Source organism: Panthera leo, chromosome B4, assembly GCF_018350215.1.
Source record: "Panthera leo isolate Ple1 chromosome B4, P.leo_Ple1_pat1.1, whole genome shotgun sequence".
Classification (NCBI taxonomy): Eukaryota; Metazoa; Chordata; class Mammalia; order Carnivora; family Felidae; genus Panthera; species Panthera leo.
Genome location: NC_056685.1, coordinates 16,450,100 through 16,468,356, shown reverse-complemented (window position 1 = coordinate 16,468,356; position 18,257 = coordinate 16,450,100). Strand labels below are relative to the sequence as shown.

Here is an 18,257-nt window from a genome sequence, read left to right as displayed (position 1 = left end):
GATGACCTCTGATGGCCAGGACTCTGTTTACCATCAGGGCACTAGCTACAGGCTTGCAAAACGTTCACCGAGAACGTCCTTCCAATCACTCCAGCCCCTCTGCACCGTACCCACAAACTCATCCCAGAGGTCAAATTCAATTCACTCTCCCTGGAACGTTACGCTGTGAGTCGCTCACCCCCCAAATTGTAATTTAGCTAGCCCCAAACTGCGCTAGACTTGAGCTTGAAATAATTTACCCAGCAGAACTTTCCCAATTAAATTGGCACAAACTCAGGCTCCATGTCAAAAATCAGAACTTGGGTCATAGAGACCAAAACGCAAATGGCACCAGGTGCTTCTAGCACACAGCCTCCACACCGTGTTGACCACAAAGGTGGTTTTGTTCGGCTACAAACGAGTGTCTTTTTTAACAAAAGAAGGGCAAAGCTCTAGGTGTCGCGGCTGCTTACCTTTAAGGCGACTATGAGTACAAGTGCAGGTCTGTGGACTCCTCATCCAGTAACTCCTGTAACTGATCCTCTGCTCCGAGACCAGGAGGCAAAGGGAAAGGAGTTTCAACCTGGGAACGCTGGCCTAGTGTGAGGTTTACAGAGTGGTTAATCAACTTAACGGGAATCACACAGCCCTTGGGCAGCGGGGCTGTGTGCCTGCTCTTTCCCGAAGCCAGCTGTGGCTGACTTCTACCGAGCCGGCGGAGCTCCAGGAGTGCCTCAACGAGCAGCATCACGATCACCTGGAAGCCGTTCAAAATCAAAGTCTCAAACCCTACCCAGGCTCACAGAATCAGAAACTCTCGGGATGGGGAGGAACAGTCTGTGTTTTAGGAAGTCCCCTGGTTGATCCTGATGAGGCTTTTTGGGGTGACAGCGGGGTTCACGGGGTCCGGAGCCGACGGCCAGAAAAGAATTCTTGAAGTCGTCTTTGGTGCAAAAAGATGATTTTATTAAAGCACGGGGACAGGACCCGTGGGCAGGAAGAGCTGCCCCAAGTCCATGAAGAGACGCTGGTTATATACTATGGAGTGGGGGGGGGGGGGGTGAATCCAGGGGAAGTTTCCAGTGAGATTTTCATATGCTAAGGAAGACTCAAGGGATACTGGAGGCCTAGCTATTGTCAAGCTAGGGTTGTTTTTCCCTTTAGCAAAGCATTAGCATTCAGACACAGAGGGTTCCTGGAGGAACACCAAGTATTTGTCAATGGGCTGCAGGTTAGAAGGCAATTTAGTTCTATCTGCCATTTCCTTCTGCCTTTGTTCCCCATATCACTATGGAGGGGTGATGGAGGCTTAGATCCTGCAGGACAATGATCTCTATCAGTTAACCATTTGTTTTTCCCCCTTTCCTTTGTTCTTGGGCAGCCAGGAGTGCCCAAGGAGTATCACACATCCCACCTGCTTGGGGAGGGGGGGTGTGGATGTTTGCGGCCTATCAGCTTGCCTTATGTTCCCTCCTCATTCTTACTGGATGCCACCATTTGTGAACTGCTGTACTTTGTCATGAGGCCCCCTGAAATCAGGCTCTAGGGACAACTGAAGAAGAAACCCGCCTCACTTTGAAGTCAAATAAAGGTGGTAGAAAAAGATCGAGTTTGGGTGGGACAAGGCAGAATATCTATTTACCGGTAAGAAAGGCAGGAGAGACGGATTGGATTGGTTGCTACGAGTCTTTTTGGCAGTCAAATGGGCCTTTTCCCTTGTCAAGATATATCATTAAAAAAATAAGAAAAATATTAGGCCTCTATTTTCCAAGAAAAATAACTAAAGCCGGGGTTATTTTCTATTTTAATAAATTGGCTAGGTTGTCAGTAACGTTGTTTGCACATTTCATGAACTTACCTACTGGAATCATGTTTAGATTTCCTCCCAAAAATATAAACTATATCACATTGTCAGTAATATTATATCCATAAGCACAATCTGTTAAAACTGTGACAGTGTAGGGGCGCCTGGGTGGCTCAGTCAGTTGAGCGTCCGACTTCGGCTCAGGTCGTGATCTCAGGGTTTGTGGGTTTGAGCCCTGCGTCGGGCTCTGTGCTGACAGCTTGGAGCCTGGAGCCTGCTTCTGATTCTGTGTCTGCTTCTCTCTCTGCCCCTCCCCTGTGACAGTTTATGCATTGATCTACGGCCTGACTTAAGCTTTTGTTATTTAAAACATTTTTTTGAACTTCCCTTTTTGTTTCCAGTTCTCCTTACCTAAAACAGGTTTCATTTAGTGATTAGATAGAATGTTCATGTATTATCCTCTAGGCTTCCTGAGTTTGCTGATGTAACATCACTTATGAGCCAGTGGGCAAGGTTTCTAGAACTATACTATATTGGTTTTGCAAGAGTTGGTTCAGAATCTGACACTCAGAAACAGAAGGTAATACAAATCACCACATTAACACTAGGCTTTATTACATTTGTCTGTCATTTAGTTTCCTTGGGGTTTGTCATCTTACAAGCAGAAAAATATTATTGATATCACAGAAGCTGCAGCCAATTTATCCCAACAGGCGTCTGTCCACTTCAAATACTACAAACAAACGTTCTTTATTAGCAAAACAATATTGTTTGAAAGTTTCCCAGAATTAATTTAGAATTTCCTAATTACTAAAAAAGATACGAGTTCTATCATGGTGCTGGGGACTAAAACCAGAATTTCAATTGAGGGCAACGTGATCTTTGTATCCTAAAACAAAAGTGCCTTATAAAATTAATAACTTAATGAACTAAAAGACACATACTTTGTCTAAGATAACAATAATTAATTTACAATCACTATATAGAGTACGACAAAAGAAACAAAAGGAGGCCATATAAATTCGTTTTTTGAAGAAGTGTGAGACTCTTAACTTATATTTTAATATTTTGTTCATATATAGCCAACAGTAAGAGAGAAAGCCAACCTAGGGTCAATCCAAAGTTCTGCAGGAGAAACATCAACCAGGGTCGCCGTGTTTGAACATGAGTCATTTCAGGAAGCTAAAAAAAGAATAAAAAACCAGAATAAGATCCAGATATATTCACTGCTGGGAAAAGTTTGGTGGGAAAACATGAGACTGTTATTCAGAACCTAATAACCTTTCAAATTCCCAAAGCAGTTACAAAATGCTTAATACCTACTCCCAACCAAAATTTGAAAATGTAAGATAAATTAAGTCATTTGATTGCGGTTAGAAGAATCCTAGTGTTGCCAGAAGTCTTAAAATGACAGAGTTATCAACTGAAACCAAGCGCAATCCTTCTTATTTTTGTTTACTGTAAAGTAGACAATAGATGAAAAGTATTACTTTTGACTGTTCTGTTAGGTTTATGGAGCCATTAAACTTACTGGTTGTTACAAAGCACATATTTGTTTCCTTTCAAAGAGATCTTCAAGGTCTTTCTGACCTTCAGAACAATAAAGGAATCAGGCCCTAAAGCTACATTTTACTCTCCTAGAGGCGAGTGACGGGTTTTGTTTGTGAAATGGCTTTAACACCATTGAGAGCAAAATGTTCCTGGGAGAATCTAGGAACAGCACCTCAAGGTAGTATTTTTTCTTTCTTTTTTTTTTTTTTTCACTTGGCCTTTATTATTTTTTTTAATATGAAACATTGTCGAATTGGTTACCATACAACACCCAGTGCTCATCCCAACAGGTGCCCTCCTCGATGCCCATCACCCACCCTCCCCTTCCTCCCATCCCCCATCAACCCTCAGTGTGTTCTCAGTTTTGAAGGGTCTCTTCTGGTTTCTTTTTTTTTTTAATTGAAGTACAGTCGACACACAACGTTACATTAGTTTTGAGTGTACCACCTAGTGACTTACCACCTCTATACCGGATGCTATGCTGGCCACAAGTGTAGCTGTCATCTGTCACCTTACAACGCTCTTACACCGTGGACTATATTCCCTGTGCCGTATCTGTCCTCCCTGTGATGTGTTTTTGTCTCACATTCTTTCAAATCCCTCACCCCGGGAAGGTGAGCGGAGATCTCTCGTATGACATAGTCATTTCTATTAGAAAACAGGCTTTCAGAACCTAATAACCTTTCAAATTCCCAAAGCAGTTACAAAATGCTTAATACCTACTCCCTAGAAACCTAGAAAATTAGGTCAGCCTGGAGGGGAGACTTAACTCACCCATGCCATTGTTGACGTTTTGGGTTGGATAATTCTTTGTTACGGGGGTTGTAGGACGCTTAGCAGCATCCCTGACTTCTGCCTGACATATGTCAGCTGTACCTCTGACCCCAGTTGGGACAACCAAAAATGTCTCCAGATGTTGTCAAATTTCCCTGAGGAGTAAAAATCACATCTGGTTGAAAACTGGGTTATTTACAGCAAGAAAAAGATAAAACATATAAAATGTGCAAGGGTTTTAGATTTACGGCAAGAGAAAACAGGTTGATATACTTTTTTTTTTTTTTTTTTTTTTACCTTGACATGTTTTTTTCAGGCCTGTACAAGAGCATCTGGAATGTTCTATTTCGGTATGCTTGAGATGGATATTTCTCCCTTTTAAAATTAGATTAATGGACAGAATGAAGATTAGGATTATTGTGTCCTGCTATCTTACACCCTAACATGGAGCAGTGGACTAGAAGGCAAAGTAGGATCCAGAAATGCTGTCCTGGGTGGATGACCTTAAAGAAATTATGTGTCCTATTGGTTTGTCTCCGCCATGGTTAAACATCAGGTTAATGATACTACTTGAGAGTAATACTATTTGGTTCATTATCTATTATAAACTCAAAATGAAATTTGAAAATCCATAGAATATTCCCAAAGAGCCAACAATTTATGGTAATCTGGAGGAATTAACAAGATACATGCATCAGAGTCACCCCATACATCTGATTCTCAATAGTTTGTAAGCAATTTCCAAGAGTTGACTCCAAGGCCAGACAACATGGGCCACCAGTTCCCTTCTGTCTCAATAATTTATGTTTCAGACCATCTTGGTGACACAATTAATTATGCCATCCCTGGTAACATAAAGGCTGAAGCTCTGACCGGCCTTATTTCCAAATACACTAAGGTATTGAGATATTGTGTAGTTCCCTCTCCTCCCTGTTTTTCAAGCAAGGTAATTAATGTTCATTTACAAGATGTGGATGAATTTACAGCTCATCTTACGTCCACTGTGTCCAGCACTACCTGATTGTTCATCTCTGATGAAGTAGAAGTGATTTCTAAAAAGATTTTCTTGGTAAATGCCCATAAAATGTGAATGATTTGCTGAACAATCATGCTGTTTTCAATGACTTGTTGAGAAAACTACTTCAGGCAAGACAGAAAGCAAGGTGACGAAAATGGTTCTGGTTCAAAAGATAGAACTTGAGATTTATTTTCAAACCACCAGTGTCTTAACCTACAATTGAGAAAGCTCATTTTCTAATTTTCATCTTTGCCTCAAACTTCTAGTCAGGATCTTTCGATGGAAAGAAGTAGGTCTTGATTAGGTAGATTTAATAGCCAAAAACTCGTAGATACAAAAACACAGAAATTAAATGAGGGTCCTGGGACTTCCCGCAAAATCTCAATCAGTTTCTGTCATGACTCAATCCAAAGAAATGCCACAATTTTTAAAAACGATTGTTTGATCTATTGTTTTCCTCACTAGCCTGTTTGTAGACCGGCTGTTTGCTTGTAGTGTGTGACACACGATAGAATTGAATAAATGTGTTTATAAGAGCTTCCAGACTCTGTCAGTGGCCCCATTCCCAGGAAGAAAACCAAGAATCCTTTATTCTGAGTATGCACATGGCATTGTCCACAAGAAAACATCAGGAGGATTTTACAGCTCCAGGAGCCACCGTTCACATGAACTCAATGTCTTCTGGGAAGTTTTGCAACTTAAGATGACATTTTGAAAATCCATAGAATATGCCCAAAGAATATTCCCCTGTGCATTCAGAAAGGGGAGTGAGCATGTTATCTCTAACCGACTCATGGGAAGCCAAAGCAAGCTTCCTGCCATCCCGACCTTGGTGGACATTTCTGAGGCACGTATATTGATCTCCAAGGGGCCTGGAACACATAGCCCCAAGAGAGTACACGGGGCAAACACAAACAAGACGGAGGGCCAAAGACGGAGTTGTTACAGTGTACAATCCTCTGTCTACTACAGTAATGAGATGAGCGGGCTTCTTGTCCTAGTTCTGACATCACATTCATGTGACTTTGAGTAAGTCATTATCCTCCTCGAGCCATGGTTTCCTCAGAACCAAAAGGAGTTAATAATTTAGCTCTCGCAGGATTATGAGGAGTAAATGGGGTGCAGGATATAAGAAAGGGCATGATAAAGTGGATGTAAATGAAAGTAAGTGCTGCATGAGACCTGTAGCCAGAGCATCCTGAAAGACTTCAAGGGAACGATGAGCTGCTAGAAGGCACACCCATCTAGATGGATGGCAAGATATCACAGAGTCGGGGCGCCTGGGTGGCTCAGTCAGCTAAGTGTCTGACTTCAGCTCAGGTCATGATCTCACAGTTCACGAGTTCCAGCCCTACATCAAGATCTGTGTTGACAACTCAGAGCCTGGGGCCTACTTCAGAATTTGTGTCTCCCTCTCTCTCTGCCCTTCTCTTGCTCTAGCTCTCTCTCTCTCTCTCTCTCTGTCTCTCTCTCAAAAATAAATAAACATTAAAAAAAAAAAGACTAACCTTGTAAGCCTATAGAAATGGACAAACAATGAAAATCAACATTTAAAAAAAGTTTAAGGAGATTCTCGTCTTGATACGGATCATCTTGATTTGGATGATCTATCTGAGCTTTGCACGTTCGCATGTAAGTGGATATTGGTAAGAAAATCAAGCTAAGCTTGCTTTTGAGAAAATACTTGGCTTTTTTTGGGATGATTATGGATGAATATATAAATTGTAATATCTCTTGGATATGCACCAAAATACCAGAGAGTCTCACAAAAAGTCTTTCCAAAAGACACAAATGTAAAATGCCAAATCCCAATCGTGTCTGATTACAACATTTCACTTTCTTTGAACTTACCCACATTTTTGTTATCATTTCAGTCAGTAAATTTTGAAGGGACATAAAGATATATATGCATTCATTTTTAAGAGTATATATTTTGTTTTTTTCTTTTTAAAAAATTCCTGACATGAGTTTTAGTGCTACCCATTTTCCCCTGGATTTCAAGAGAGAAAAGTCCCTTTTTCCTCTAGGGCAATTAGATTCCCTTATTGAATAATTTTACAGATCCTGATTATATCCTAAGACTAGAGGGGGTGAAATGATGGATAGAGTATGTTAACAATGAAGTAAAAGGTCAGGAAAAAAGAGAAATGCTAGCAAAACACTTTTGCCCGGAGATAGAGCTAAGAGATATGTTTTTTAGATTGCTGCCAGAAATTTGGAAATCTTGAAGCAGAAAGCAACTTTCTTTTTTACCTCCATGTTTAGCAAATTCCCCAACTCAAATCAGTGGATGCCAAAATATGACAGCCAAGGAATTGTAATGTTCTGGCAAAAAAGAAAAAGAAAAAGAAAAAGAAAATCTTTACCTAAAAGCCTTTTAACATGCTTTTTTTTTTTTTTTTTCAAATTTGAATCAGACACTGGAGACCAATTCCCTAGATGGACCAAGTCTACATGGTGACTGACCTATCTGTAGATATGGTCCCTATATTTCTATTAACTAACTGAGATGTAGGTATGTCAACCAAACCTCTGATTAGAATTTCTGGACATTTAGAAAGTGATATGAAGCACATGATTTATACTTGAGTCAGTCTCCATAACTGTATTCATAGTCTTAACTTTTTAAAGGGAATGCTCACGGAGAATGTTAGAACACGTGAGGAAAGAAAGTGGATAAATTCTAATGTCATGTGCCTTGTAATAATTATATACTAGGGAGGACTTATCACAAAGGAGGACGATCTATAAAACATTCTCTAGAACTAAGATTTTTTGTCTCTCCTTACACATCAAAGCTGCAGAATCTTGCTGTGCAAAGCCTTCTCTGTCTACTTCTATCTGTAATCTGAAACTGGTTTCTTGTGGGTATTAAAGATCTATCGCTACATATTTCAACATTTACTTTCAGTACAGATCACAAATGTGTGTACCGAAAAAGAAAGTTCAGCATCCAATGCTTCTACAAAACACCGAAAAATCAAAGTCCTTTCGTTATTAAAAATTTATAATTTAAATATAAATATTCAACATTCACTTATTTAAAAAAATTTTTTTTAATGTTTATTCATTTTTGAGAGAGAAAGAGGCAGAGCATGAGAGGGGAAGGGGCAGAGAGAGGGAGACACAGAATCCAAAGCAGGCTCCATCCAGGCTCTGAGCTGTTAGCACAGAGCCCGACGGGGGGCTCAAACTCACAAACCATGAGATCATGATCTGAGGCGAAGTCAGGCGTTTAACCAACTGAGCCATTCGGGTGCCCCTCACTTATTTTTTAAAAAGTTTATTTATTTATTTATTTATTTTGAGAGTGAGACAGAGAGTGTGAGAAGGAGAAGGGCAGAGAGATAGGGGGAAGGAATCCCAAGCAGGCTCTGCAGTGTCACTACAGAGCCCAACATGGGGCTCGAACCCACAAACCATGAGATCATGACCTGAGCTGAAATCAAAAGTCAGATGCTTACCTGACTGAGCCACCCAGGCGCCCCTCAACATTCACTGAATTGAAGACACTTGGTGATGTTTCTTATGAAGGTGAAATTGTAATTTAAATGTTTTTCCTCTCTCAGGAATACGTAGCTTTTGACATTATTAACTTTCAAGAGAAATAATTTGCTTCTCCATTCATGAGGCTCTCTTGATAACTGACTTACACCATCTTCTTTTCAGAAGGACCCTAAAACCCATTCATTATGCACATGGAGTTAGGTATGCATTTGCATTTGCTAAAAGGAGCCACTCTCGTTCCTAAGAAATATGATGAGAGACAAAACCTCAGAAACGTATTTTGTAGGCTATCCTAGTAATACTTACTCTCACTAGGGGCACACACTCCATAGGTTGTTCTAATTGTCACATTTTTATTATTTTTATTTTTTTAAGTTTATTTATTTTGACACAGGGAGACAGCAAGTGAGTGTGAACGGGGGAGGGGCAGAGAGAGAGGGAAAGAGAGAGAATCCCAAGCAGGCTCTGCGCTGTCTGCACAGAACCCAACATGGGGCTGGATCCCAGGAACTGTGAGATCAAGACCTGAGTTGAAATCAAGAGTCAGACACTTAACCAACTGAGCCACCCAGGAGCACTTGTCACATTTTTAAAGAACTTAATTGTGTCTTTGCAGAAGACCCACATCTGAGAACAAGATGGAACTTTGTTAGTGAAAGTCATGTTTTGGCCTTTTTTTTTTTTTTTTTGGTAAAAAAGATGAACAAACTGAAAATCAACAACTGTTCTCAGATATGACAGAAAAGTGAGGTCCAATGACTGACCCAAACATTGGAAAGAAAGTCAAGTGAATATACAGAATCACAACTTACCTGAGCAGAAACCTACAGGAAGAAACTTTTGTGGGACCCAATAAGCCAAGGTGGGGAAAAAGAAACACACAAACCTGTAATTGACAAATTATTACAGGCTTAGTGTAGACAAGCCTAAGAATTAAAAAATTTAGGGGGACCCTAAGTCTCAGAGGGTCCCCACACTTTTGTTGATTTTACTGCCAGGAGCTCTACCAAATTCTCAAGTGAATATTGGGGGGGGGGGGGGAATCCCTTTGTGCTTTTATCAGGAGGAAGATAAAGAAGCCATTTTGAAATCCTTTAGAGATTCTGATCTTAACAAGGATTTCCCTTATGAGAAACTATTTTATCAAAGTCTAACCTGCTGGAGTTTTATCAGAGCCTAGGGAAGGGAAGTCCTCAACTTCACCCCACTCTAGACATTTTCTTCCACCTAAAGGGGGAGGAGGCAAGAAGGCAAGAAGTTCACAGTCTGGAAGCACAGGCTCCCCACAAGACCAAGACCTAATCAAAGAACTATGGAAGGCTCCCCTTCTCTCCATGCCTTACCACGATATTACTACAGGACTCTTGACCACACAATTCCTTTTACCCAGTACAACAGGTCGTGCTTTCAACCAAAATAACATGAATTACTAGAAGGCAAAAAACACAGTTTAAAGAGACTGAACAACCTTCGGAACCAGAGTCAGATACAGCAGGAAAGTTGGCATAATCAGGCCAGGAATTAAAAAAACAAACAAACTGTGACTCATACGGTAAGGGCCTTAATGGGAAAAGTAGACAACGGAAATGATAAAAGATAGATAATATAAGCAGAGAGATTCTTCTAAAAAAGAATCAAAAAGAAAAGTTAGAGATGAAAAACACTGCAAGAGAAAAGAACAATGATGGGCTCATTAGTGTACGGGACATAGCTGAGGAAAAACTCTGAGTTTGAAGCTATGACAATAGAAACTTCCAAAATTGAAAAGCAGAGAGAAAAAAGACCCCAAAACCCCAAAACATAATATCGAAATCATGAGAGAAAACGTGTAATATAGGTGTATTGGTAATATCAGAAAAAAAAAAAAAAAAGAGAGAGAGAGAGAGAATGGAAGCAATATTAGAAGCAATAATGGCTGTGAATTTCCCCCCCAAAAATATCAGGTACCAAATCCCAGCTCCAAAGAAGCTCAGAGAATAGCAAGCGGAAATGTGCCAACAAAACAAAACAAAACAAAACCAACCAACCAACAACAAGCAAACAAAAACAAAACACCCTTCACGTAGGCATATCATTTTCAGACTTTAGAAAAACAAAGGTAAGAAAAAAACCTTAAAAGATGGCAGAGTAAAAAACAAAAACAAAAACAAGCAAGCAACCAAAACCAAAACCAAAACCCAAACAAAAAACTTATATAGAGAGGAGCAAGGACAGAATTATATCTGAATTCTCCTCTGAAACTATGCAAGAAAAAAAAAAAAAGAGTGAGAGAAAATGTTTAAAGTGTTGAGAGAGAAAATCACCAAGTTAGAATTCTGCACCTCCAAACTTTTCCAAGAGTGAAAGGAGGGAGCGCCTGGGTGGCTCAGTCAGTTAAATATCCAACTCCTCATCTCGGCTCAGGTCATGATTATACAATTCGTGAGTTTTAGCCCCGCGTTGGGCCCTGTGCTGACAGTACAGAGCCTGCTTGGAATTTTCTCTCCCTCTCTACCCCCACCCCACTCATGCTCACTCTCTCTCTCTCTCAAAATAAATAAACTTAGAAAACAAAAAGAGAGAAAGGAAAATAAGACTTTATCAGACAAACAAAACTTGAGTAAATCTGTTGCCAGTAAAAAAATGTTAATTGAAGTTCTTTGGAGATAGGAAAATGATAAAGGTCAGAAACAGGGATCTACACAAGAAAGGAAGAGTATCAGAAAGTGAATAAGTGAAAGCAAAATGAAAACTTTTAGGTTTTAAAGTTCTAATTGATCCAACAGATAATGGTTTCTTCAAAATAATAGCAACAATGTATTCCATTCTGTATGCTTGTGGTGCCTATGTATGTATGCTTATGTAATATTGAAATAATTGACAGAAATGATGCAACGGACGGGAAGGATGGATTAGGAATATTTTCTTATTACAAGCTACTTTTATTATCCATGGAGCAGGGTTATTTGAAAGAGGAGTTGGATGACTTGTAAATGTACACTGAAAACTCTAGAGTAACCACTTAAAATACTCAAAAAAGAAGTATAATTCATGTGCTAACAAATGAGTCAAGTGGAATTATATAAAACGCTCAATTAAAATCACAAGACAGAAAAGGTGTGGAAGGCAAAAAAAGGTAGCCATAGAGAACAAAAGGCAACAATTAGAAAACAGTAACAAATACGGTAGATTTTAATCCAACTATATCAATATTCACTCTAAATGTCAATAGACTAAATACACCAAAAAAAAAAAAAAAGAGGGATTTCAGAACGGATCAAAACATGAGACCCAACTATATGCGTTCTACAAGAAGTCCATTTTAAATATAAAGGCACATATCAATTAGAAGTAAAGACATGGATGAAGATATATCATGCTAACACTGAGTAAAAGAAAGCAAGACTACCTATGTTAATTTCAAACAGAGCAGACTTCAGAGCGAGAAATGCTATCAAGGATAAAGATGGGCATTAAATAAAAACTAAAGACTCAATACTCCAAAAAGACATAACAATTCCTAATATGTGTGTACCTAACAACAGAGAGTTAAAAAATGTGAGGGGCGTCTGGGTGGCTTAGTCGGTTGAGCATCCGACTCCAGCCCAGGTCATGATCTCACAGCTCGTGAGTTCGAGCCCCGCATCAGGCTCTGTGCTGACAACTCAGAGACTGGAGCCTGCTTCGGATTCTGGGTCTCCCTCTCTCTCTGCCCCTAACCCACTTGCATTCTGTTTCTGTCTCTCTCAAAAATAAATAAACATTAAAAAAAGTTGTGAGACAAAAATTGATAGAACAGCAAAGAGAAAGAGACTGATCCACTATTATGGTTGGAGACCTTAACATGCTTCTATCAGAAATGGACAGATGCAGCAAAAGTTGATTCTATGAAAACATCAATAAAATCTATAAGCCTCTACCCAGTTAAGAGAAACAGAAAACATAAATTACTGATATCAGAAATGAAAGGGGTATCACTACAAATACCAAGGACAATGAAAGCATAATAAATGGATGTTATGAACAACTCTATACCCACAAATTTGATAATCTGGATGAAACACAAAAATTCTTGTAACAGACAACTGCTAAAACTCATACAAGAAAAAATATACAATCCGAATAGGCCTATATCTATTTTTAATATTGAATCAATAATCAATAACCTTCCAAAACAAAAGTACCATGCCCAGATGAGTTCACCATTGAATTCAACGAAACATTTAAGGAAGAAATTATACCAATTCTCTACAATCTTTTCCAGAAGACAGGGGCAGAGGGAATACTTCCTAACTCATTCTAAAAGGCCAGCAATATCTTAATACCAAAACTAAAGACATTGCAAGAAAACTATAGAGCAATATCTCTTATGAACAGATATGAAAACTTCTCAACAAAATATTAGCAAATTGAATCCAACAATATGTAAGAGAACTACACACCACAACCACATGGGATTTATCTAAATACATAAGACTGGTCCGACATTCAACAATTAATACAGTCTATATGACAACATCGACAGTCAAAAGAAGATATTAAGAGATGCACAAAAAGCACTGGAAAAATTCCACACTCGTTTATGATAAAAACTCCCAGCAAACTAGGATTATAAAGAAACTTCCTCAAATTCATCATGAACATCTGTAATTAAAAAAAAAACAAAACCCTACAGGTAACATCATGCTTGGTGAGAAACTAGACTTATTGCTAAGATCAGGCACAAGGCAAGGATGTCCCATCCCACTGATGCTTTTTCAACATCAAGTTGAAAGTCTTACTGAATTCAATAAGAGGAGAAAAGGAATTTAAAGGAATATAGAAAAAGATCATTTATGTATAAAATCCAAAAGAATCATCAAAAAGACTCCTAGAACCAATAAGTGCTTATAGCAAAGTTGGAAGATACAGTAATAGACAATAATATACAAAAGTTGACTAATTTTTTACATATGAGGAATGAACAACTGGAATTTGAATTAAAAACACATTAGCATTTATGTTAGCATCAAAAAATGAAATACTTAGGGATAAATCTAAAAATGATGTGCACAATCTGTGTGAGAAAAAGCGTAAAGTTCCAAAAAAAGATATCAAGGAAAAAATAAAGAAGCATAGAGATAGTCCATGTCCATGGATAGGAAAAATCAATATTGTCAAGATGTCAGTTCTTCTACAGATGCAACACAGTCCCATCCAAAATCTCAGTAAGTTATCTCATGGTTGTTGACAAACTGATTCCAGGATTTATATGAAGAGGCAAGAGACCGAGAAAGGCCACCATATAATTGAAGAAGAACGAAGTGGGAGAGCTGACACTGTCAGTCTTCAAGACTTAATATAAAACTGCAGTAATCACAACAGTATGGAACTGGTGAAAGGACAGAAAGACAGATTACAGGAACAGAACAAAGAGGCCAGAAATAGACCTATATAAATATAGCCAACCGGTCTTTGACAAAGGAGCAAAAGTAATAAAATGGAACAAAGATAGTCTTTTTAAAAAAAAACCTGCAATGAATCTATACACAGACCTTACATCCTCCACGAAAATTAAGTCAAAATGAATCATAGCTCTAAATGGAAAACACAAAAGTGTGAAACTCCTAGAAGATAACAGAGGAGAAAACCTACATGATCTTGGGTACAGTGATGCCTTTTTTAGATATAATACCAGAGACATGATTCATGAAAGAAATCATTGATAAGCTGAATTTCATTAAAATTAAATTTTCTTCTTTGCAAAAGACATATCAAGAAAATGAAAAGACAAGCCAGAGATTTGGAAAATTTTTTGGCAGAAGACACATCTGATAAGAGACTGCCATCCAAAACATACAAAGAACTCTTGAAATGCATAAATAGGAAACAACCCAGTTTCAAATCATGGTTAAAAGGCCTGGACAGACACCTCCCCCAAAGAAGGTACACAGATGGCAAGCAAGCATATTCAGAGGTGTTTAACATCATATTTCACTAGGAAATGTCAAACGAAAACAGCAACGAGATATCACAACGAGATATCACAACTATGACCACGGCCAAAATCCAAACATCGATGACACTGAATTCTGACAAGGACCTTGAGCAAGAGGGACTCTCATTTAATGCTGGTGGGAATGCAAAATGGTATAATCACTTTGGAAGACATTTGGAAATCTTTCCTGGAACTAGACATACTCTTATCATATGATCCGGGGATGACACTCCTTGATATTTCCCCAAATATATAGAAAATTTATGTTCACTCAAAACCCTGCACATGGATATTTATAGCAGCTTTGTTTGTAACTGCCCAAACCTGAAAGTGACCAAGATGTTCTTCAGTGGGCGAAAGGATAAATGCACTGTGGTATATCCAGATATGACATAGTGCCAAAAAGAAATGAGCTATCGAGCCACGAAAAGACTGGGAGAGACCTTAAAACCATATCCCTAAGTGAAAGAGGCCAGTTTCAAAAGGTACATACTGAATGATTCCAACTACACTGCATTCTGGAGAAGGCAAAACTACAGAGATTAAAAAATATTCGTGGTTTCTAGGGGCTAATGGAAAGGGAAGAGGCAGCACACAGAGGATTTTTAGGGCAGGGGAACTATTCTACACATTACAAGGGTGGGTGTGTGTCATTTGTCAAGACCCATAGAACATACAACACCACATATGCAATAAATGTGAACTCTGGACTTTGGGTGATAATAATGTGTCAACAGAGTTTCTTAATTATAACAAATGTACCTCTGTGGTGCAGGATGTTGAGAGTGGGGAAAAGCATGCACGTGGAGGACAGATGTTATTTGGAAATTCTCTGGACTTTCTACTCAGTTTTGTCATGAACCTCAAACTGCTGTCAAAAATAAAGTTTTTTAACTAAAAAAAAAAAATCCATTTCCCAGTTACACTAACCATATTTCAAGTGCTTGATAAGACAGCCACACATTTAAAAAAAAAAAGTCACTAGATAAATTAAAGAAACACTTTGCGGGAAGTATAGGCCCACTGGGAGAAGAATTATAATGGTTATGGATCATTCTGTATTTCTTCTGCCCACACATTCCTATTGCTCTAAAAATAGGAGAAAAAAGGAGAAGAAGGAAAGGCTAAAGTATATTTTAAGTTACTGGACTGTTTAGTGGCTTAGGTCAAACTAGAGAGTGCCATTTCAAAGTCTTCTGTTTATACTCAGAAGGATCTTTTTTTTCCCTAGTATTTTCCACAATCTTATACCTGTATAACATCTGCATATTACCAAATGCATAAAAAAAAAAAAGGACTTTAGAATATTCACTCATCTGGGTATTTACAACACTGTTAATAAAGCATTCAGTTAATTTTTTCTTTTGATCTTTTGAAGGGTCATTTGATAATTACTCATTGATAACATGTTATCTAGAAAATGATTAAAAAGAAACATTGGTCACTCTGGAGAATTTTTTAAATTAAATAGATAGGTAAGTAGATAGTTTACTATGGTTCTTTTTTTTTTAATATGAAATTTATTGTCAAATTGGTTTCCATACAACACCCAGTGCTCATCCCAACAGGTGTCCTCCTCAATGCCCATCACCCACCCTCCCCTCCCTCCCAACCCCATCAACCCTCAGTTTATTCTCGGTTTTTAAGAGTCTCTTCTGGTTTGGCTCTCTCCCTCTCCAACTTTATTTTTCCTTTCTCTCCCCCACAGTCTTCTGTTAAGTTTCTCAGGATCCACATAAGAGTGAAAACATATGGTATCTGTCTTTCTCTGCCTGACTTATTTCACTTAGCATCACACTCTCCAGTTCCATCCACGTTGCTACAAAAGGCCAGATTTCATTCTTTCTCATTGCCAAGTAGTATTCCATTGTATATATAAGCCACAACTTCTTTATCCATTTATCAATTGATGGACATTTAGGCTCTTTCCATAATTTGGCCATTGTTGAAAGTGCTACTATAAACATTGGGGTACAAGTGCCCCTATGCATCAGTACTCCTGTATCCCTTGGGTAAATTCCTAGCAGTGCTATTCCTGGGTCATAAGGTAGATCTATTTTTAATTTTTTGAGGAACCTCCACACTGTTTTCCAGAGCGGCTGCACCAGTTTGCATTCCCACCAACAGTGCAAGAGGATTCCTGTTTCTCCACATCCTCGCCAGCATCTATAGTCTCCTGATTTGTTCATTTTAGCCACGCTGACTGGCGTGAGGTGGTATCTGAGTGTGGTTTTGATTTGTGTTTCCCTGATGAGGAGTGACGTTGAGCATCTTTTCATGTGCCTGTTGGCCATCCGGATGTCTTCTTTAGAGAAGTGTCTATTCATGTCTTCTGCCCATTTCTTCACTGGATTATGTGTTTTTTTGGGTATGGAGTTTGGTGAGTTCTTTAAAGATTTTTGGATACTAGCCCTTTGTCTGATATGTCATTTGCAAATATCTTTTCCCATTCTGTCGGTTGCCTTTTAGTTTTGTTGATCGTTTCCTTTGCAGTGCAGAAGCTTTTTACCTTGATGAGGTCCCAATAGTTCATTTTCGCTTTTAATTCCCTTGCCTTTGGAGATGTGTCAAGTAAGAAATTGCTGCAGCTGAGGTCAGAGAGGTTTTTTCCTGCTTTTTCCTCTAGGGTTTTGATGGTTTCCTGTCTCACATTCAGATCTTTCATCCATTTTGAGTTTATTTTTGTGAATGGTGTAAGAAAGTGGTCTAGTTTCATTCTTCTGCATGTTGCTGTCCAGTTCTCCCAGCACCATTTGTTAAAGAGACTGTCTTTTTTGGGGGTGCCTGGGTGGCGCAGTCGGTTAAGCGTCCGACTTCAGCCAGGTCACGATCTCGCGGTCCGTGAGTTCGAGCCCCGCGTCAGGCTCTGGGCTGATGGCTCGGAGCCTGGAGTCTGTTTCCGATTCTGTGTCTCCCTCTCTCTCTGCCCCTCCCCCGTTCATGCTCTGTCTCTCTCTGTCCCAAAAATAAATAAAAAACGTTGAAAAAAAATTAAAAAAAAAAAAAAAAGAGACTGTCTTTTTTCCATTGGATATTCTTTCCTGCTTTGTCAAAGATTAGTTGGCCATACTTTTGTGGGTCCAAGTCTGGAGTCTCTATTCTATTCCATTGGTCTATGTGTCTGTTTTTGTGCCAATACCATGCTGTCTTGATGATTACAGCTTTGTAGTAGAGGCTAAAGTCTGGGATTGTGATGCCTCCTGCTTTGGTCTTCTTCCTCAAAATTACTTTGGCTATTTGGGGTCTTTTGTGGTTTCATACAAATTTTAGGATTGCTTGTTCTAGCTTTGAGAAGAATGCTCATGAAATATTGATTGGGATTGCATTGAGTGTGTAGATAGCTTTGGGTAGTATTGACATTTTGACAATATTTATTCTTCCAACCCATAAGCATGGAATGTTTTTCCATTTCTTTATATCTTCTTCAATTTCCTTAATAAGCTTTCTATAGTTTTCAGCATACAGATCTTTTACATCTTTGGTTAGGTTTATTCCTAGGTATTTTATGATTCTTGGTGCAATTTTGAATGGGATCAGTTTCTTTATTTGTCTTTCTGTTGCTTCATTATTAGTGTATAAGAATGCAACTGATTTCTGTACATTGATTTTGTATCCTGCGACTTTGCTGAATTCATGTATCATTTCTATCAGAGTATTGGTGGAGTCTA

General features: G+C 38.8%; 1 protein-coding gene across 3 annotated transcripts in view; it reads right to left on the bottom strand.

Moving 5' to 3' along the window:
- Positions 1-2,836: 2,836 nt before the first annotated feature.
- Positions 2,837-18,257, bottom strand: part of SLC39A12 (solute carrier family 39 member 12) — an 83,668-nt gene continuing 68,247 nt past the window's right edge. For all 3 annotated transcript variants that reach the window (XM_042948369.1, XM_042948370.1, XM_042948372.1), the window contains one exon: positions 2,837-2,965. In XM_042948369.1, the coding sequence (XP_042804303.1) occupies positions 2,837-2,965 (129 nt within the window). The remainder of the gene's footprint in view (positions 2,966-18,257) is intronic.